A 22,974-nucleotide genomic window follows, 5' to 3' on the forward strand; every position below is an offset into this window, starting at 1 on the left:
GATATTCCATGCAAATGGAAATGAAAAGAAAGCTGGTGTAGATATTCTTATATCAGACAAAACAGACTTTAAAACAAAGACTGTAATAAAAGATGAAGAAGGGCATTACATAGTGATAAAGGGATCAATCCAGCAGGAAGACAAAACATTTGTAAATATATATGCATCCAACATAGGAGCACCAAAATATATAAAGCAAATATTAACAGACCTAAAGGGAGAAATTTTGACAGCAATACAATAGTAGTAGGAGACCTTAACATTCCACTTATGTCAATGGATAGATCATCCAGACAGAAAATCAATAAGGAAACATTGATCTTAAATGACACATTAGGCCAGATAGACTTAATAGATGTATACAGAACATTCCATCCAAAAGCACCAGAATACACATTCTTCTCAAGTGCACATGGAACATTCTTCAAAATAGATCATGTTAGTCTACAAAACAAGTCTCAGTAAATTCAAGAAGATTGAAATCATATCAAGCATCTTCTCTGACCACAATGGTATGAAACTGGAAATCAGTTATAAGAAGAAAACTGGAAAATTCATAAATGTGGAGATTAAACAACATGCTACTGGGTCATCAAAGAAATAAAAGGAGAAATCAAAAAATACCTAGAAACAAATGAAAACAGAAATACGATGTACCAAAATCTATGGAATGCAGCAAAAGCACTTCTGAGGGGGAAGTTCATAGCAATAAAGGCTTACCTTAAGAAGCAAGAAAAATCTTTTTTTTTTTTTTTTTTGTGAGGAAGATCAACCCTGAGCTAACATCCATGCTAATCCTCCTCTTTTTACTGAGGAAGACCGGCTCTGAGCTAACATCTATTGCCAGTCCTCCCCCCCCCTTTTTTTTTCCCCCAAAGCCCCAGTAGATAGTTGTATGTCATAGCTGTGCATCCTTCTAGTCGCTGTATGTGGGATGTGGCCTCAGCATGGCCGGAGAAGTGCGTCGGTGCACGCCCGGGATCCGAACCCAGGCCGCCAGTAGCGGAGCGCGCGCACTTAACTGGTAAGCCACAGGGCCTGCCCAAGAAAAAATCTTAAATAAACAATCTAACTTTACACCTAAAGGGACTAGAAAAAGAAGAACAAATGAAGCCCAAAGTTAGTAGAAGAAAGGAAATAATAAAGATCAGAGTGGAAATAAATGAAATAGAGACTGAAAAGACAATAGAAAAGATACATGTAACTAAGATCTTGTTCTTTGAAAAGATAAACAAAATTGACGAACCTTTAGCTAGACTCATCGAAAAAAAAGAGAGAAGGCTCAAATAAATAAAATTAGAAATGAAAGAAGTTAATAACTGATACCACAGAAATACAGAGAATCATAAGAGACTAATATGAACAATTATATGTCAACAAATTGGACAACCTAGCAGAAGTGGATAAATTCCTAGAAAGATACAATCTTGCAAGACTGAGTGATGAAGAAATAGAAAATCTGAATAGATCAATTACTAGTAAGAAGATTGATTCATTAATTACAAACCTCCCAACAAGCAAAAGTCCAAGACCAGATGGTTTCACTGGTGAATTCTACCAAACATTCAACGAAGATTTAATACCTGTCCTTCTCAAACTCTTCCAAAAAAAATCGAAGAGGAGGGAACACTTCCAAACTCATTTTATGAGGCCGGCATTACCCTGATACCAGAAGCAGACAAGGACAACACAAAAAAAGAGAACTATAGGCCAATGTCTCTGATGAACATAGATGCAAAAATCCTCAAAAAAATAGTAGCAAAGCTAATTCAACAATACATGAAAAGGATCACACAACATGATCAAGTGGGATTTATTCCAGGGGTGCAAGGATGGTTCAGCATCCACAAATCAATCAACGTGCTACACCCAGTAACAAATGAAAGATAAAAATTATATGATCATCTCAGTAGACGCAGAAAAAGCATTTCACGAAATTCAACATCCATTTATGATAAAAACTCTCAACAAAGTGGGTATAGTGGGAACATACCTCAGCATAATAAAGGCTGTATATGACACACCCACAGCTAACATCGTACTCAATGGTGAAAAGCTGAAAGCTTATCCTCTAAGATCAAGAACAAGACGAGGATGCCCACTCTCACCACTTTTATTCAACATAGCACTAGAAGTTCTAGCCAGAGCAATTAGGCAAGAAAGAGAAATAAAGGACATCTAAATTGGAAAGGAAGAAGTGAAACGGTCATTATTTGAAGATGTGATGCTATATATAGAAAACCTAAATACTCCACCAAAAAACTGGTAGAACTAATAAGTGAATTCTGTAAAGTTGCAGGGTATTAAATTAATATACAAACATCTGTTTTTGTGTGTGTGTGTGAGGAAGATCAGCCCTGAGCTAACATCCAATGCCGATCCTCCTCTTTCTTGCTGAGGAAGACTGGCCCTGGGCTAACATCCGTGCCCATCTTCCTCTACGTTATATGGGATGCTGCCACAGCATGGCTTGACTAGCGGGGTGTTGGTGCGTGCCCAGGATCCGAACCTGCGAACCCTGGGCCGCCGAAGTGGAGCGTGCGCACTTAACCAGCAGGCCCCAGATCTGTTGTTTCTATATGCTAATAACAAACTATCAGAAAGAGAAATGGAGAAAACAATCTCGTTTATAATTGCATCAAAAAGAATAAAATACTTAGAAATAAATTTAACCAAGGAGGTGAAAGACCTGCACACTGAAAACTATATAAGGCATTGATGAAAGAAATTGAAGAAACACAAAGAAATGGAAAGATATTCCGTGCTCTTGGATTGGAAGAATTAACACAGTTAAGATGTCCATACTTCCTAAAGCAATCTATAGATTCAATGCAATCCCTACCAAAGTTCCAACACTTTTCACAGAAATAAAACAAAGAATCCTAAAATTTCTATGGAACAACAAAAGACCCCGAATAGCTAAAGGAATCCTGAGAAAAAAGCACAAAGCTGGAGGTATCACACTCCCTGATTTCAAAATATACTACAAAGCTATAGTAACCAAAACAGCATGGTACTGGCACAAAAACAGACACACAGATCAATGGAATAGAATGGAGAGGCCAGAAATAAACCCACACGTCTATGGACAGCTAATCTTCGACAAAGGAGCCAAGAACATACATTGGAGAAAGGAAAGTCACTTCAACAAATGGTGTTGGGAAAACTGGACAGCCAATGCGAAAAAATGAAAGTAGACCCTTAACTTACACCATACACAAAAATTAACTCCAAATGGATTAAAGACTTGAATGTAAAACCTGAAACCATAAAACTCCTAAAAGAAAACATAGGTGGTAAGTTCCTAGACACCCGTCTTAGGCATGTATTTTTGGATCTGACTTCAAAGGCAAGGGCAACAAAAACAAAAATAAACAAATGGAACTACGTCAAACTAAAAAGCTTCTACACAGCAAAGGAAACCATTGACAGAATGAAAAGGCAACATACTGAATGGGAGAAGATATTTGCAAATCATATATCAGATAAGGGGTTAATATCCAAACTATATGAGGAGTTCATACACCTCAATAACAAAGAGACAATCCAATTAAAAAATGGGCAGAGGATCTGAATAGACATTTTTCCAAAGAAGACATACAGATGGTAAACAGGTACATGAAAAGATGCTCAACATCACTAATCATCAGGGAAATGTAAATCAGAATCACTGTGAGATATCACCTCACACCTGTCAAAATGGCTGTTATCAAAAAGACAAGAAATAACAAGTGTTTGCAAGTGTATGGAGAAGAGCAAACCCTGGTGCACTGTTGGTGGGAATGTATATTGGTGCGGCCACTATGAAAAACAGTATGGAGGTTCCTCCAAAAATTAAAAATAGAACTATCATGTGATGCAGCAATTCCACTTCTGGGTATATATCCAGAGGAAATGAAAACAAGATATTGAAGAGATACCTGCATTCCCACGTTCATTGCAGCATTATTCACAATAGTCAAGATAAGGAAATAACCTAAATGTCCATCAACGGATGAATGGATAAAGAAGACGTGGTATATATATATACAATGGAATATTATTCAGCCATGAGAAAGAAGGAAATCTTGCCATTTGCAATGATATGGATGGATCTTAAGGGCATTATGCTGAGTGAAATAAGTCAGACAGAGAAAGACAAATACCGTATGATTTTGCTTAAATGTGGAATCTGAGAAAAACCTAACGCATAGACACAGAGAACAGATAAGTGGTTGTTACAGGTGTGGGGGTGGGAAGTGGACTAAATGGGTGACAGAAGTCAAAGGTAGAAACTTCCAGTTATAACAAGTCGTGGAGATGTGATCTACAGCATGGTGACTATAGTTAATAATATAGTATTGTATATTTGAAAGTTGCTAAAAGAGTAGATCTTAAAAGTTCTCGTCATGAGAAAAAAAATTGTCGTCTTTGTGTTTAGACTACTGATAGCTCAGCAGAACTAGGCTGAGGCAGACAGGTTGACGTTGATCAATTATTTTGATTATTTTTTTAGCAAATATTTATTGAGGTTTTTCTTTGTGCTTGATAGTGTTCTATTGAATTGCAGTGTATGACCTCTCCTTTACTATTTATCTTGATTAATGCTATTTATTGTGTCTCTTTTCGTTTTTGTGTGTGTGAGGAAGAGTAGCCCTGAGCTAACATCTGTTGCCAATCCTCCTCTTTTTGCTGAGGAAGACTGGCCCCGGGCTAACATCCGTGCCCATCTTCCTCCACTTTATATTGGACGCAGCCACAGCATGGCTTGACAAACGGTGCGTCGGTGCACACCTGGGATCCAAACCCCGGGCCGCCGCAGGGGAGCGTGTGCACTTGACCACTACGCCACCGGGACGGCCCTGTTTTGTGTTTCTTCAGTGTTCTTCCTTTTTACCTTAAACAGCCCTATGAGTCTCAACTCCTGCTGTTTCTTGAACCCTCCCTGCCCACCTTTTCTGGGAAGATGCTTCATTAGTCTTATTAGTCTTCTCTCCTGCTGTCTTCCTTATTCCCTCTCAGTTAGCTTTCTTCTTTGCAAGCTTTCACAAAGCCTTTTTACCCAAGACCAGCAAAATAATTATCCTTTTACTTTCTGCTTCATTTATGTGTCCTTTTGTCTTTTTCTGTCTGTCTCTCTTTCACCCTCTAAGTGTCTGTTGGTGTTTCTCAGTGTCTGTCTTACGATCTCTTAGCCTCTCCTCAGTGTCTTTTCTCAGTATCTCCTATCTCTTGGTCTCTCTTCAGTGTCTTTTCTTGGTTTCTTCTCTTGTCTCTTCTTGGTGTCTCTTAGTCCCCTCTCTGTCTCTTTATGTCTCCATAGTAATTGGTCTGCTAGCTCTAATCTCATACCATCCACTCATTCCTCATTTCCTCTGAAATTTTCCTATAAGCCTGCTTCTTCTTTTTAAAACTTTTCTCTAGACTCATCAGTGACTAGAAATCAAACAGGCTTGAATACCTCCAGTCTCACTTGTTTTATAAGTCGTCATCCTCTGTGCCGTCTCCCTAGGTGAAGATTTATTCTCTTTCAAAATTCATTTTATCACAATTTTATGAATCCTTTCTGATTCCTCTAGGTATGTTTCTTTTCTTCGCCATCCGAATTCTCATAATCCTTTGTTCAGAATCTTTCATAGACTTTTATATCATAGATATATTTGTAGTGTATTTGTTATTAGACTGGAGAAAGAAAACCAAAGTAAGAAATGTGTCTGTTACTTACCTTTGTTTCCTAAGCTGTACATTGCCTCACATATGGTAAGTACTCAGGACATATTTTGATCAATTTTAAATACAGTTAGGAAGTTTATTATCAAAATCTTGTAAATATTTTCATGGATATTTCATATGTTCCTTTTGAACACTACAGAACGCATTGAAATACCCATTGTTTCGCCCAAATTGCAAGCTGTTTGAATCTTGAAGTATTTTTTTTCATCTACTTTACTGTACCTGTACCCTTGGAGCATCAAATCATGTGGGTTCTATATAGGCAAAGAAGGACTGTGTGATATAAATGATAATTTTAAACTTGTAAAAGTATTTTGGGTCCATACATAATGGTGAGATAGTTTAGGCATTAGCAGTTTGCTGGATAAAGGTAAATCGTTCAGCTTGTCTTTGCACAGCAACTTTCTATTTTAATACGATAAATGTTTAAGTCACTTCTCATGTCCTCCTCTTTCTTAGTTTAAAATAATCTATAAGAGAGAATAAGGATTATAAATATTAATTTGGCCATATAGTTTACCAAAAGTTTTTTGAGAGAATGTTCTATCTTAATGTTGACAAAGTAATGTCATCATGAATTATAAATGGAGAGCCAAGCTTTAGAATGTGAGTCCTACCAAATTGCTTTACTCTGTTCTCTTTACCTAAAAGAAATTAACATTTTCTAATTTGGAAACAGCTGTAAATTTCTTAGGCAATTTAATATCAGCTTGAATCTGAATTTTAGGATCATGTTTGAAAAAAATTTATTTGAAAGTTGTCAGATAGGAGTAGAAGATAGTAGTACTTGGGCTCACTAAATAAGTTCGAGTGTAATTAATTGGATCAAAATCATATTAATGAAACTTGTTTACTTTGAAGCCATATCAGCATTAAGAATGGCCATTGTAAAAATACTGTTGAGGTCTCAGACATGACAGATAATTTTCTTTGTAAAGATGGTAGATCATCATAATTCACTCTTGAGTACCTTTCATCTGGGATGGGAAAGAAGGCAGTATTTCACAATGGAATACTGATTTCATTTCTGGATTTGGGTGAACCAAGAAATTCTCTATAAAGAACATGATAGCACCTTATAAGTATAAGCAAATAATTTCTATATTTCCATGCAAAGCAAACACTGTGTGTTTAGAGTATATGTAATGGTTTTTGAAAGGAAATGAGGGTGCTGTGTATTTTCTTACATTTTAAATTCTATGGCTAGTAAGTTACATAAATGCTTTGATTTTGTTTTGGAAAGTAAAGTACTTTGTATGCCTAAATACTGTCTTACAATGCTGAAATAAAATTATTAATCAGTGTATAGCTTTCTCAGAACATATACTTTACAACTCTGCTATATTGTATGAGAAATGACTGTTGAACTGTAAAACCTGATTAAAGTGATTACATTAAATGATTTTAATAAAGGAACTTCCCTGGTTTATAAAAATTTATTTTTATTTTTATTTTTTTACGTTCAATCCTCAGACCTTATTCATCTTATAGCTGAAATGTAAAAATTATTGGGATGTGGTTTCTTTGAACACTGATGTAGCAAAATGGATCCAGTGTGATTTGATCACATGATATCCTTATCTTGGAAATTGCTTTTGTTTTAACGATAGTACAGTGCTATTTCATGAGTTCCCTGTGAAGTTATATGATCATTCACATGTTTCAGCTTTCATTGGTTGTATACAAGGCTAAAGTTGTACATCAGCAAGTTCACATAACTTTGGAAAGGTGAATACAGATTACAGTGAGTGCGAGTTCTGTATGCTCTGAAGCATTGTATAAGTGCTAGTAGTTGAGTCTTAATTATATCAAATTTGGAACATAGGATTTGGTTAGGTAATTGGATCCGTATAAAAGTTAATATACAGAAATCAGCTCGATATATACAAATAGCTTCCAATTAGAAGATATGAAGACAGCTATGACTCCATTTAAAATAGCAATTTTAAAAAGTGCCTATGGATAAACTTAACAAAACCTATATTTTAGAACTTCTGAAGTCTCCTGAAGTACCTAAAAGCTTACTTGAGCAAATGAAAAGGTAAAATAAATTTTTGAATAATACTCAATGTCATAAAATTGTCCATTTTCTCTAAGTTGCTTTGTAAAATAATGCTATCCCAATAAAAATGCAAACTTGAAAAAAAAAAAGCAAACATTTTTTTGGTAGGGGATGGTGTCTGGAACTAGATAGTGAATTCTAAAGTTCAAATGGAAAAAAATAGCAATAATTGGAAAACTGAAAAAGAAGGGCAGTGAGGATGAGCTATCCCTACTAGATTTGAAAATGTATTGTAAAATCTCAATAGTTAAAAAAATGTGTTATTGGCACATAAATAGAAAGACTAATGGAGCAAAATAGAGGATCAGGAATAGATCTAAATACGTGGCGGAATTTAGTACATGATAGAAGTATCATATTAAATCAATAGGGTAAAGATTAATAAATGGTATTAAGACAATTAGATAGCCATTTAGAAGGAGAAAAATAAAATGGGATTCATACTTCAAGTGTATCAAACATTAAAATGCAAAAAAATAAAACTATAACATTACAAAAGAAAACATTGAGTGAGTTCCTATACATCTCTGGAGCAGAGAAGACCTTTCAAGCTATGACTTAAAATCCAGAAGCCATAAAGTAAAAGACATAAAGTAAAGTCTGATTTGACAATCAGATTTAAAAAAAAAAACTTGTTTGGTAAACAAAACAAAGCAAAAACAAAACACCACCATAAGGAAAGTTTAAAAGACAAATGATACCCTGGGAAAACACTTTTACAATATAAAAACCAAGTGGCAATCTGTCTATATGAAGAGTTCCTAGAAATTGACAGGAGAACCACTTAGAAAATTAGGTGAAGGACAGGAGCAGAAAATTCACATACGAATGGCCATTACACATTTAATAAAATTCTTACTCTAATTCGTAAGAAAGGAAATGAAAATTAAAACTATATTATAATTTTAGTTACTTCCTTTTAGACTGGCAAAAACCCAAATGTTGAATGACAACCCTTTGGTGTTAAAGTGAGTGAGTGAAATGGTACAATCTCCTTGGAGGGTAGTCTGGCAATAGCTACCAAAATTATATGTATTTACGTTTTCACCCAGCCGTTCCACCAGCAATGTCATTAACAGATGACTGGTTAAATAAGCTATAGTATATTTACACACTGGAATACTATGCAGCTGTGTGTGTGTGTGTGTGTATATATATATATATATATATATATATATATATATACACACACACACACATATAAAAGAATGAAGAAGATTTCTAAAGATAGATGGAAAGATTCTCCAGGATATTAGTGGAGAATAAAGCAAAGGCGGAACTGAATATCTTACCTTTTCTGTAAGAGAGGAGGAAAAGTAATATTATGCTTGTATTTGCAAAAAGAAATACTGGAAGGATAATAATAAACCAAGAAAAATGACTTTACCTATTGGGAATGTGTGGAGTGAGAAATAGGATAGTTTAAGAAGGATGGAACCTAGATTTCTTTATGTATACTTCTTTATATTGTTTTGACTTTGAAATCATATAAACAGATTATTTACACACAACTTAATATTTTAAAAAGTTGACAGAACAAGAAAAAAAGTTGAAAATTCATGTGAAAGACTTTTGTAAACTGAGAAATACTATATAAGTGCTAGTTATTTATTTGAATTTTAGTTGTGATAATAGAATTTGAAACATGAAATATGGTACGTGTCCACATTAAAAATTTTAATCCCCCATGCCTACCTTCTTCTCACGCTTCTTCTCCTTCCAACCAGTTGTCCTAAAACCATTAGGTAGGGCTGAACACTGATGTCAGGTGGTGGAGGCACGGTGGCCCCAAGCAGAGTATCAGAGCCCAGGTAGGTTGAGGAGGGCAGCATCTATATAAGGTATTGACTGACACAGGGTATCAGTGCCCAAGTGGGAAGAAGAGGGCATCTTTCCTGGGTATCTGAGCCTGGGGAAAACGTCCATGCAGGTGAAGAAGTGACAGGGAAAATGAGATACTGGTTTCATACAAGGGAGTTGATAAAATAAATATATGTCAAGGATAATGAGAGACATGTTTTTCTCTATGTCAGAAAAGGGAGTTAGAAATAAGGGCGAGGGCCGGCCCTGTGTCTTAGTGGTTGAGTGCGTGCGCTCTGCTGCTGGCGGCCCGGGTTCGGACCCCGGGCGCGCACCGACGCACCGCTTCTCCAGCCATGCTGAGGCCACGTCCCACATACAGCAACTGGAAGGATGTGCAGCTATGACCTACAACTATCTACTGAGGCTTTGGGGGGAAAATAAATAAACAAATAAAAAAAAATTTAAGAAATAAGGGCGAAAACTAGAAGCAGCCTGTGGTGTTGGATTGGAATTAGAGATATTGCTGTGAACTTATGTTTATATATATATGTATACACACATATACACAAACACAATAAATGTAGATATAAACTGTGTGTGTATGTAGACACATACGTATTGTCTCCAGCTCTGTCCACTGAGAGCGTCTAGGAACAATGAGATTCCAGTATAAAGGGCATACTTAATGTCTAGAACTTGTCTAAATTTCATTCTCGGCTAAAAGGAACCAGCACTCCTTGGGGAAATGACTGGGGCCTGGGCTGGGGCAGGGAAAGAAAAAGATAAGCCTGGAACTTCTTGTGCCCAAAGCTTAAAGAATGATGGGAACATGTCAAAAGGACACAGAAGCCAGCTTGAAGGGGCTCCCACTGGCCAAATCAGGAAGACTTTAGCATAAAAACAAATAATGATAGTAGCAGATTACAACTCATTGAATAAAATAGGAAACCATGAGTTTATACTAATATAAATGAATAAATTGAAAGTTAGATGAGAAACAGCATATGTATAGCATATAAATATAAACAGCATATAGTTTCATAATCTCCCCTGACAAAAATATTATTAATTAAAAGGAGAAAAGAGTTTCTTTACAGTGGAGATGCTTGGTAGGCACCACCTTAATCAAGTGATCATCAATATCAAGAATATTATCACTGATGGGACAAATCAAAATCATATGTCACCTGATAAGAATCAGTGAGAACACAGTGTTACTTCTGTGATATTACATCTTAAGATGTATAACCTGCGTCTTATCATAAGGGAACATCAAACAAATTTAGTCTGCAAAATAACTACCCTGTAATCTTCAAAAGTGTCAACGTCATGAAAGTCAAAGAGAGACTGAGAAACTTTTCCACGCTGAAGGAGTCTAAAGATATATAACGAATGCAATGCACGATTGTGAACTAGATCCTTTTAAATAACGGTCTATAGAACGTTATTTAGACAACTGGTCAAATTTTAATAGAGTCGGGGGATTAGATGGCTATAATGTATTAATGATAATTGCCTGAATTTTTGGCTGTATTGTGGTTATGTAGGGGAATGTCCTTGTTTGTAGGAAATACACATTCAAGTATTCAGAGTTGATGGGGTATCAGTCAACTTACTCCCATTTGGTTCAGAAAACAAACAATCCTTTGAACTGAGCTTGCAACTTGTTTGTGATTGTTTGGAAGTGTAAAAAAAATTAATAAAAATTATAATCCATTTATAAAAAACCAAGTTTTTTTCCAGTGATGTTTATAACATTTCTTATGCATAAGTAGGAGGTGTCGTTTGTTTTGGTGGGTTAAAAATAAAGTATGGCATCACTTCCCTTGGGAATGAAAGTGAAATAGTAAGAAAAGAAAACTGAACCCTTTTTGCCCTACCATTATGCTCGTAGAAGGCCTTTGTCTACCTCAGGGTTGCTGACTCTGCCCTGGCCTCTCACTAGACCATCTTCCACTGAAGTTGTTGCTGTTTGGTTTCAAAAAAGCCGTGACTTGAGAATGGAAAAGAGAAAACACGCTGGACAGCTGGGGAGTTGGTGGGAGAAAGGGGTGTGTGTGTGTGTGTGTGTGTGTGTGTATGAGAGCTTTTGTGTACACTATTGTGCACACTTTTATTCTTCAGTCTTGGAACTGATGTATGTTTGTCCCTTTCCTCCCTGTAGCAAATTGCTTCTTGATTCAGAGGTTGGACATACGTGGTTCCCTCAGCCTGGAATGTCTGTAGCCCTCCCACTCTTCCTCTTTCACCTTAACTCCTATGCTTTTTTTAAGTATTTCCAGCTTAAATGTCACTTCCTTGATCTCCCTAGACTAAGTTAAGTCCTTTCTTGGGCAGTTCACTTAAACATCTTAGTTCCTTAACCTCTTCATCTGTAACATGGGCATAATAATAGTACCTACTTCACAGAGTTGTTGTGAGGAATAAAAGAGTAAACATATGTAAAACAGAATAGTACCTGGCCAGATAGTAAGTGCTATATGAGTTAGCTGTTGGTATCATTAGTATTTTATTAGACATACTTGAAATATATATTTCATTATACATATTTGTCTAATTATTTATTAAATTTCTCTTTCCCCTGTTAGATTGTTAGTTCCATGAGGAGAAGGACTATTTTATTCATCTCTGTTCACTAGTACTTGGTACACATAGTAAGCATACTTTTGTTGACTGATAAAATGGTGGTTTGCAGTAGTGGATAAGTCAGGCCAACTGGGTTTTGAGTCTTAAGTATATTTTAGCCTTACTAGCTCTTGTAACCTTGGTGAAGTTACTTAGCCTCTCTGGGCTTCAGGCTTCTCATTAGTAAAATGGATTATAATATTTACCACATAAGTATCTTATGCAAAAGATACTTAAAGCCCTAGCATTTTTTTTGGTGATCCATAAGTAGTAAAGTTATTAAGATGTGGCCAAGAATATCAATACTAAAAATGCCAATATTTTAAGCAAGTGTTTAAATGAAATAATATAAATGGAAATATCTAGTCAAGTTCCTAACTCCAGAGTAGGTATTCAATTATGTTAAGCCCCTACTTCAACTTTTTTCCTGAAAATATTTACAACTACAAATTAGTAAGAGCGTGCTAGTTCTAGATACTGTATAGGACACTTTATATATTTATTTATATGTAAGTATATAATCACACACACACACACCCCTACCCACCCCTTAACTATCACAAATAATCTACTCATTAGGTAGAGTTTTTCTCCACATTAAACAGATAAGGCTTAAAGAGGTCAAGTAACTTGCCTAAGGAGCCAGGATTTAAGTTTAGGTCTGTTTAGTTTTAAAGCCCTTGTCGTTTTTACTTTACCATTGGTGTCTCTTTACGTTTTTGGTTAGAGATGATTTTGGAATTACCGGATGTTCTCTTTTATAATGCCTCTGGTCTGATGGTGGCAACTATGAAACGATTATCTTCAAAAAATTGTGATTTCAGTCAGATTACTTCTTCTGACAACCTACCTTAGGTCTTTTACATGGAAGAGTGGACATACTGGTGTCTGTGATCAAGCACTAGAATGCTTTTAGGAGTATCAGATACCTTGGTAGATTACAACTTGGGTAGTTGTGAGCAGTGAATGCTCTAGAACTTGTTGGAGAGGGCCAGGAAAGCAAGAGGAATAAAGAAAAAAAATAGAAATGTATTCTTCTTCCACGCTAGACTGCACGACCTTCTAGTCCTAAGCTTAGCTCTTATTAAAAATTTAACTGTTCAATACATGAATGCATTCTAATTTCACAAGGTTAAACTTATATATAAAAGTTTCATTTGCATTTCTCCTCCCATCCCTACATCTCTCCCCAGAAGTTTTTATCCATAAAAATATGTTACTCATGTTAACTTGTAATGGGCGTGTTATGTTTAACTGAATTAAAAAATATTTTTAAATTTCTCAGTTTTAATTTCTAATATGAGAAAATATTGATATAACTCACATAAACAAAAGCACTTTGGTGTCCTTAATAATTTTTAAGAGCATAAAGGGTTTTGAGACCAAATAATTTGAAAATTGCTGCAGTATATTATTAAGTCACTAGTATTAAACATTTTGTAGACCATAGTAATATAGAAAAATTCCCATGATTTAATAATGTTGGTGAGAAAAGCACAATACAAACTCCACAATAATACTGTAATTATTAGATGAAGAATAGAAAACTGTACTGGAGAAAATACAGTAAAATGCATATAGTCGTTATATTAAGATTATGTTATTTTGAATTATTTCATCCTGAGTTTTTCCAAAGATTTTTTTTGCTATAATTAAATTTGTATATGGTGGAAAATCTGCTAAAATATGAATAGGAATAATAATATCTCTATTTCAGAAACTTTGTAGTGATGCTCAAGTTAAAGTCTTTGGGAAATGCTGCCAACTGAAACCTGGAGGAGACAGTTCTTCCTCTTTGGATAGTTCTATGACTTCATCTTCTGATGTAAAAGACCAGTGTCCTAAGTACCAGGTAAGATCACTGATGTCATTTATCCATTCATTCACAAATAGTTTTGAGTACCTGCAAAGTGTTGTACACCATCCTAGGAAGTGGGGATATAACAGGGATTAGTCCTTACCCTTCTGGGACTTATATTCTAGATGGGGAAACAGATAATTAAAGTCAGTTTATGAACTTTGATAAATTTTAGGATAGGGGAAGTACAGAGAGCTATGGGCATAGGTAGCAGGAGTATTTTCTGCATCTTTTATTTCCCAATTCAGACTTTTTTGGGCTACCGTAATAATTTCTTATTATATACTTTGTAATGATTGAAATATGAAGATAAATGTAAAATAATACAGTTCAGCTGTAGTATGAAATTAAAGTATGACCGGAAGTATACACAATCAGAAATATACATCTTTATTTTTCAAAAGTAATGTGGCTCTTCTTTTAAAATGCAGAAGTAAATCAGTAACTACATAGGAACTTCTATATAAACTTGTTATATTTTACCTAAGATTGATGTTTGGTTTCATACCAAGCAAATGTCATCTGATGTGAATTTATTTGTGTCATCCAAGCTTACATGAGTGAATCACAAGTATTTTATATTTAGCAGTACCAAAATAGAATTCTGGACTTTTTAATTATTTGTAATTAGATAATTGCGTTTGGATGGAAATCGACCCTTGTGCCATAACAGTGTGACAGTATATGTGAGAGAGCTCTAAAGTTATTAAAATCCAGATATTAGGAGCTACTACTTAGTTCCCCCTGGCCGCCTCTATTCCTCCTCCCTCTTAGGCATGATACCTTAACAAGTTCCTAATAGTGCTGTGCAGTGTAACATCATCATACTTATCGCTAATTTGGATGTTTTCTAATTTGCGCAGTTGTGCAAACTTGCCTTTCTTCCTAATATTATGCAGTTAAAAATGAAGGTTAGCAAATGGATCCAGACTGTAGAAACCCTGAAGCAGTGAGTGATTGTATTCTCATTTTGCATCAAAATCCCTAGAGATTTTTTTTTTTTGCTGATGAAGATTTGCCCTGAGCTAACATCTGTGCCAGTCTTCCTCTATTTTGTATGTGGGTCGCTGCCACATTATGGCCACCGGCAAGCGGTGTAGGTCTGTACCTGGGAACCAAACGAGGGCTGCCGAAGTGGAGTCTGCCAAACTTAACCGTTACTAGGCCACGCAGCCAGCCTGAGATTTTTTTTTTTAAAGTACAGATTCCTAGGTCATGCACCCAGATACTCTGATAGTAGGTTTGGTATGGTCCTGGAAATCTGCTTTTTTGAGAAGAGGGCATTGAATTATTATAGCATGTAGTTCACTACACTTGATAAAATGTGATTTCAGGTAACTAGAAGATTATCTTTGATTTACACAGATTAGTAGCTTCCAGCAATGAGTACTTGCAAAGCATTGATCTTTTCAATAAGAGCCTTAAATGTTGTTCTTAATACTCTGTGCCTTGAAATAAAAATTTTATCTTAACCAAATCCCAAGAATGGATGAATTGCTTATTTTTAGTAACCTGGGTATATCAGAAGTGATTTTTTTTCCCTTAAAAATTAGCTTTCTGTGTTTACTAAAACAAAATTAAGACTACAGCACTGAGAAAGAAAAAACAATATATAAATAAATATATATAAAAACTAATATAAAAATAGTTACGTATAATGAAATGGATTGCTATTTGAAGATGTCTTTTTTTAAGAAAGGTGACAAAATGCAAATATATAGATTTTTTAACCCCATATAGGCAATAAATAAGCAAAAGAATAAAAAAATCACATTATAAAAAGAAAAATAATGTGCAGATGTATTCGCTGGCCTCCACTTGTAAAATGGGTGTTTATTGTTATCACCAGAAGAATCTTTTAAGTATTTTAAAAAAACTGATTCTTGATTTTCCATGATGGACTGGTTTGGTGAAATTTGTGAGTAATTTTCATTTCCTATCTTAGATGGTTATTTAGGTCATCTTCCTCATCAATTTTATTATATAATTGTATCAGTTAGGAATTGCATTGGGATACCTGTAAAATAGTGGCTTAAACAAATTAGGAATTATTTTCCTCTCATGACAAGAAGTCTGGCGGTTGACCATATAGATATGATATATGGACTTCAAGATGGCCTCAGAGACCAAGGCTTCCTTATCTTTTTACTTAGCCAGAGTTAATGTGTACTTATTGCCTTGTGGTCCTCATATGGCATCTCCATCTCCAGTGACTTCCATTTATATCTCGTTGACCAGGCCTCTGTTGAATGTATATAAATGGATAGTTCTGAAAGCTGCTACTCCATCCATTAGTTTAACCCTTTGAATATAGAAACCAGCTCTAAATATCCTATCTACAAAGGAGGCTCTGAAATGCAGTTTTTTCAGTTGGACACATTGCTGCCCTGAAGCAAATTGGACTTCAAAAAATAAGGAATAAGATATTGGTAGGTAATTAGTGACATTTGCCACAGTATCTAAGTAGTAACCAAATGGATGAGTTCAGTTTTTAGCTTTTTTCTGATGCCTGTGAGGACAATTAAAAAATAATGGAAAAGAATAACTTTTTAATCAGAGTTATTTGAAAACAGGATATTCTAATGTTTCAAATAAGTCCTTCTTTAAAAAATACGAAATAGATACAGCTTGCCCCATTTGTGAATGCCTCTTTTGCACAGTAGGAGTGGTAAAAACTTCTCCATGTTCAGTGAATTCTACTTCTTGTTATCTGTCCTGAAGAAACATTACATATGCATAAGATGTGGTTAAGAATGTTTATGTGAGCGTTATTTGTAATATCAAAAACCTAGAAGTGACCTAAATGTCCATCAGTAAAGGGAACTGCTTGATAAACTGTGGTATTTTCGTATAGTAGAATACTATGCAGCTCTTAAAAGGAATCTATGTATAATAATGATGGTTAGGTCTGTAAGACATTGTGAAATGAAGAAAATCAAGCTGCAGAACAGTGTGTACAATGTAGAATTTTTAAAAAACCCATTATGTAGAGTAACTATAGCAAAGGAATTTTTAATAAAAAGTAGTGTTTGAAATAGTTATAAGGTTTTAAATTCTGCAGTTTTACTAATGTTACGGTTATTGTTTAGGGTTCTCGGTGCTCTTCTGATGCCAGTATGCTGGGAGAGATGATGTTTGGCTCAGTAGCAATGAGCTACAAAGGATCCACCTTAAAAATTCATCAGATCCGGTGAGGGATTTTCTGATATTTCTTAATGAATCCATTTTAGAATATTTAATTTTTTTGAAGATGAGAAAATTTCTTATAGTCTTCACTCAGATTGAGCATGTCAGATCCTCAATTTATGATATTCTGTGGGTTTAATGCTACTTCATGGCTGTTGTAACTATGCTGTGAAATCTCTGTGACTTACACATTTTTATTTATTATTAATTGAAAAGATCCTTGTGTTTTAGTTTTGATCGCTCTCTGTCTCCCTCTCTTTTTCTTCGTAGTTCCCCTCCACAGCTTATGCTCAGCAAGGTTTTTACTGCACGGACTGGCAGCAGTATCTGTGGAAGTCTCAATACGTAAGTGATTATGGATGGAGGGAGAAATGAATTATTTAAGATGTGCAAAGTATGAAAACTAATAGACTGCTCTCAGGATTGCAGCATAAATGCAGATTTTCTTCCATCTCTTAAGTTTGAAAGTTTATGAAGGCCAGATTTTTTTCTCCCAGCTTTATTGAGATATAATTGACATATAACATTGTGTAAATTTAGGGTATAAAACATGTTAATTTGATACTTTCATATTTTGCGAAATGGTTACCACCGTAGCATTAGCTAACACTTCCATTCTTCACATAATTACCGTTTCTTTTTTATGGTGAGAATATTTAAGATTTACTCTCTTAGCAACTTTCAAGTATATAATCAAGTATTGTTAGCTGTAGTCAGCATGCTGTACATTAGATCCCTCGAAGTTGTGAATCTTATAACTGAAGTTTGTACCCTTTGACTGTTACCTCCCCGTTTCCCCCACCCCTAGCCCCTAGTAACCACCAATCTGCTCTCTTGTTTCTCTGAGTTTGGCTTTTTTAGATTCCACATATAAGTGATATTATGCAGTATTTGCCTTTCTCTATCTGATGTGTTTGACTTAGCATAATGTCCTCAAGGTTCATTCAGGTTGTAGTAAATGGCAAGATTTATTCTTTTTCATTGATGGATAATATTCCATTGTATATATATACGACATCTTTTTTTATCTATTCATCTGGTGACAGACAGGTTGTCTCCATATTTTGGCTATTGTCAGTAATGCTGCAATGAACATGAGAGTGTGGATGTCTCTATGAGATCCTTATTTGAATCTCTCTGGATATATACTGAGGAATGATATTGCTGGATCATCTGGTAGTTCTATTTTTAATTTTTTGAGGAACCTCCTTACTGTTTTCCATAGTGGCTGTATCAATTTACATTCCCACCATCAGGGTACAAAGGTTCCCTTTTCTCCACAGCCTCGCCAGCACTTGATATCTCTTGTCTTTTTCATGATAGTCATTCTTACAAGTGTGAAGTGATACCTCATTGTGATTTGATTTTCACTTCCCTGATGATTAGTGATGTTGAGCACCTTTTCATGTACCTATTGGCCATTTGTATGTCTTCTTTGGAAAACTGTTCATTTCTTCTGAATATTCAGAGAAACTATTCATTTTTCAGTTGGGTGGTTTGTTTTTCTGCCATTGATTTGTATGAGTTATATATATATATCCCTTACTGGATGATGATTTATGAGTATTTTCTCCCAATTCCATAGGTTGCCTTTTCATTTTGTTGATTTTCTTTTGCTGTGCAGAAGCTTTTTAATTTGATGTAGTCCCACTTATTTATTTCTGCTTTTGGTGCTTGTGCTTTTGGTGTTATAGCCAGCAAATTGCTGCCAAGACCAATGTCAAGGAGCTTTTTTCCTGTGGTTTTTTCTGGGAGTTCTGTGGTTTTGAGTCTTATGTTTAAGTCTTTAATCCATTTCAAGTTCATTTTTGTGAGTGGTCTAAGATAGGGTTCCAGTTTCATTCTTCTGCACATGGTTATCTAGTTTCCCCAACACCATTTACTAAAGAGACTGTTCTTTCCCCATTGAGTATTCTTGGCTCCCGTATCAAATATTAGTTCTCCATATATGCAGGAGTTTTTTCTGGGCTCTCAGTTCTGTGTGATTGGTCTGTTTGTCTATTTTTATGCCAGTACCATACTATTTTGATTACCATAGCTTGTATTATAGTTCGAAATCAGGAAGTGTGTTGCCTTTAGTTTTGTTCTCAAGATTGCTTTGGCTATTGGGGTCTTTTGTGGTTCCATACAAGTTTTGGGATTGTTTCTCTGTTTATGTGAAAAATTTTGGAATTTTGCTAGGGATTGCGTTGAATCTATAGATAGCTTTGGGTAATATGGACATTTTAACAACATTCATTTTTCTGATCCATGAAGATGGGATATTTTTCCATTTGTTTGTGTCGTCTTCAGTTTCTTTCATCAAAGGCTTGTAATTTTTTGTGTATAAGTCTTTTACCTTGGTTAAATTTATTCCTATTTTGTTGTTTTTGATGCTGTCGTGAATGGAAGTGTTTTCTTTATTTATAGAAATGCAGCTGTTTTCTGTATGTTGATTTTGTGTCCTGCAACTGTACTAGCAGTTTCTGGATGGAGTCTTGAGGGTTTTTTATGTATAAAATTATATCATCTGCAAACATAGTTTTACTTCATTCTTTCCTGTTTGGGTGCCTTTTATTTCTTGCCTTATTGCTCTGGCTAGTACTTCCAGTACTATGTTGAGTAGGAGTGGTGAAAATGGGCATATAAAAGTGATGAGAGTGGGCATTCTTGTCTTCTTCTTGATCTTAGGGGAAAAGCTGTCAGCCTTTCACCAGTGAGTATGGTGTTGGCTGTAGATTTGTCATATATGGCCTTTATTATGTTGAGATGTTCCTTCTGTATCTGCTTTGTTGAGAGTTTTTATCACGAAAAGGATGTTGTATTTTGTTAAATGCTTTTTCTGCATCTATTGAGATGATCATATGATTTTTCTCTTTCATTCTGTTGATGTGGTGTATCCAATTTATTGCTTTGGCTTTGCATACATTGAATCATTCTTGCTTCCCAGGAATAAATCCCACTTGGTCATGGTGAATGATCCTTTTAATGTGCTGTTGAATTCAATTTGTTAATATTTTGTTGAGAATTTTTGCATCTATATTCATCAGAGATATTGGTCTATAATTTTCTTTTCTTGTGGTGTCCTTATCTGCCTTTGGTGTCAGGGTAATGCTGGCCTCATAAAATGAGTTTGGGAGTGTTGCCTCCTGTTTGATTTTTGGAAGAGTTTGAGAAGGATTAGTGTTAATTCTTCTTTAAATGTTTGTTAGAATTTGCCACAGTGAAACCATCTGGTCTTGGGCTTTTCTTTGTTGGGAGATTTTTGATTAGTGATTCGATCTCCTTACTTGATACTGATCTGTTCCGATTTTCTATTTCTTTGTGATTCACCCTTGGTATGTTGTATGTTTCTAGGAATTTATCCATTTCTTCTAGGTTATCCTGTTTGTTGGCATATAATTGTTCATAGTAGTCTCTCATGATCCTTTTTATTTCTGTGGTATGTTTTAATGTCTCCTTTTTCATGTCTGATTTTATTTATTTGAGTCCTCTTTTTTTCCTGAGTTAGTCTAGGTATTTGTCGATTTTCTGTATCTCTTCAGAAAACCAGCTCTTGGTTTTTTTTTTTTCCTATTATTTTTCTGGTCTGTATTTCATTATTTCACTCCCTGATCTTTGTTATTTCCTTCTTTCTGTTAACTTTTTTCTTTTTCTAGTTCCTTGAGGTGTAAAGTGAGGTTATTTGAGATCTATCTCATGTTTTTTTTTTTTTTTTGGTGAGGAAGATTGGCCCTGAGCTCATATCCCTTGTCAGTCTTCCTCTTTTTGCTGAGGAAGATTAGCCCTGAGCTAACATATGTGTCCATCTTCCTCCATTTTGTATATGGGATGCTGCCACACCATGGCTTGATGAGTGGTGCGTAGGTCCGAGCCCAGGATCCAAACCCACAAACCCTGGGCCGCCTATGCAGAGCGCGTGAACTTAACTACTACGTAGGCATTTATTGCTATAAACTTCTGTCTTAGAACTGCTTTTGCAACATCCCATAGGTTTTGATATGCTGTGCTCCCATTTTGATTTGTTTCAGTATATTTTTGTGTGTGTGTGTGTATGTGAGGAAGATCAGCCCTGAGCTAACATCTGCCAATCCCCTTCTTTTTTCTGAGAGGAAGACTGGCCCTGGGCTAACATCCATGTCCATCTTCCCACTTTATATGGGATGCCGCCACAGCATGGCTTGACAAGCGGTGCGTCAGTGCATGCCTGGGATCCGAACCGGCAAACCCCAGGCTGCCGCAGCGGAGCGTGTGCACTTAACTGCTTGCGCCACTGGGGCGGCCCCTGTTTCAATATATTTTTCTATTTCCATTTTGAGTTCTTCTTTGACCCATTGGTTGTTCAGGAGCATGTTGTTTAATCTCCACATATTTGTGAATTTTCCAGCTTTCCTCCTGTTATTGATTTCTAATTTCATACCATTGTAGTCAGAAAAGATACTTAGTATAATTTCAGTCTTCGTAAATTTGCTAAGACTTATTTTGTGATCTGTCGTGATCTTTCCTGGAGAATGTTCCATGTGCACTTGAGAATGTGTATTCTGCTGCTGTTGAATGGAATATTCTGTGTATATCTGTTAGTTCCATTTGGTCTACAGTATGGTTCAAGTACAATGTTCCTGTTAGGATGATCTATCCATTGTTGAAAGTAGGGTATTGAAGTCCTCTACTATTATTGCATTGTTGTCTGTTTCTTCCTTCAGTTCTGGTAGTATTTGCTTAATATGTTTGGGTGCTCTGATGTTAGGTGCATATATTTATGAGTGTTATATCTTCTTGATGAATTATTACCTTTATCATTATATGACCATCTTTGTCTCTTGTTACCATTTTGGGCTTAAAGTCTATTTTGTCTCATATAAGTATAGCTACTCCTGGTCTCCTTTGGTTTCCACTTGCATGGAATATCTTTTTCTATCCTTTTATATTGAGCCTATGTGTGTCGTTAAAGCTAAAGTGTGTCTCTCGTAGGCAGCATGTTGCTGGATCTTGTTTTTTTAATCCATCTAGCCACTCTCTGTATGGAGACCAGATTGCTTCCTCATTTGAGTTTAATTGAAGAACTGGAAATGTGGTTTCTCTTTCTCTAATTTGCTAGGAGCTATATCTGGAAATGAAATGTTGATTGCATTTCCATGTTAGATTGACATGCTGATTTTCCATTTTGCAGTGCCTTACTGAGTTAGCATCTGTAGGTTGTGCTCTTCAGTTTTCAGATCCCCTGCAGAATTAATCCTGCAATCAGGAGTGGCCTAGGTCAGCCATATGGTGGGGCACAGAGATATTACAAGTTGTTAGTGCCAAGAGTAGAATAGCAAAGCTGAAACAAAGGTAGGCCTGATCTCAGGATCATGGGCTACATGCTAGCATCTAGTAAATGATGGACTGAGGCTAGAGTGAGGTGGTAGTAGACCCCTAAAATGGGTTCTGCAGGTGCTAAATCAGAATTCTGGCTAGCCAGAGTCCATGGGAGTACCCAAAGTCAAAAACAGCAGGAGGTAGCAAGGAGCCTACTCTAAACTAGAGAAATTCTCGAGAATCTCCATTAATTGTAAAGGCTCTAAAAAGACTTCTGAGGGGTTTTATTAGCTAAGGTTCTGATACCTGTAGCTCTTTTTTAACTTTTCTTTTAGGAAGGAAGGAAAAGGAGAGGTATTTTTTATAATATCATGGTCACTTAAAAAATTTTGAGAGGCCAGCCCTGTGGCGTAGTGGTTAAGTTCAGTGCGCTCCACTTTAGCGGCCTGGG

General features: G+C 35.7%; 1 protein-coding gene across 2 annotated transcripts in view; it reads left to right on the forward strand.

Annotated features, from left to right (window-relative positions):
- Window positions 1–22,974, forward strand: part of FNIP1 (folliculin interacting protein 1) — a 133,256-nt gene that overhangs the window by 54,004 nt on the left and 56,278 nt on the right. For both annotated transcript variants that reach the window (XM_004420231.3, XM_004420232.3), the window contains exons 3-5: window positions 13,920–14,054; window positions 17,150–17,250; window positions 17,517–17,591. In XM_004420231.3, the coding sequence (XP_004420288.1) occupies window positions 13,920–14,054; window positions 17,150–17,250; window positions 17,517–17,591 (311 nt within the window). The remainder of the gene's footprint in view (window positions 1–13,919; window positions 14,055–17,149; window positions 17,251–17,516; window positions 17,592–22,974) is intronic.

Source organism: Ceratotherium simum, chromosome 4 (genome assembly GCF_057802395.1).
Source record: "Ceratotherium simum simum isolate JZ-2026a chromosome 4, ASM5780239v1, whole genome shotgun sequence".
NCBI lineage: Eukaryota > Metazoa > Chordata > Mammalia > Perissodactyla > Rhinocerotidae > Ceratotherium > Ceratotherium simum.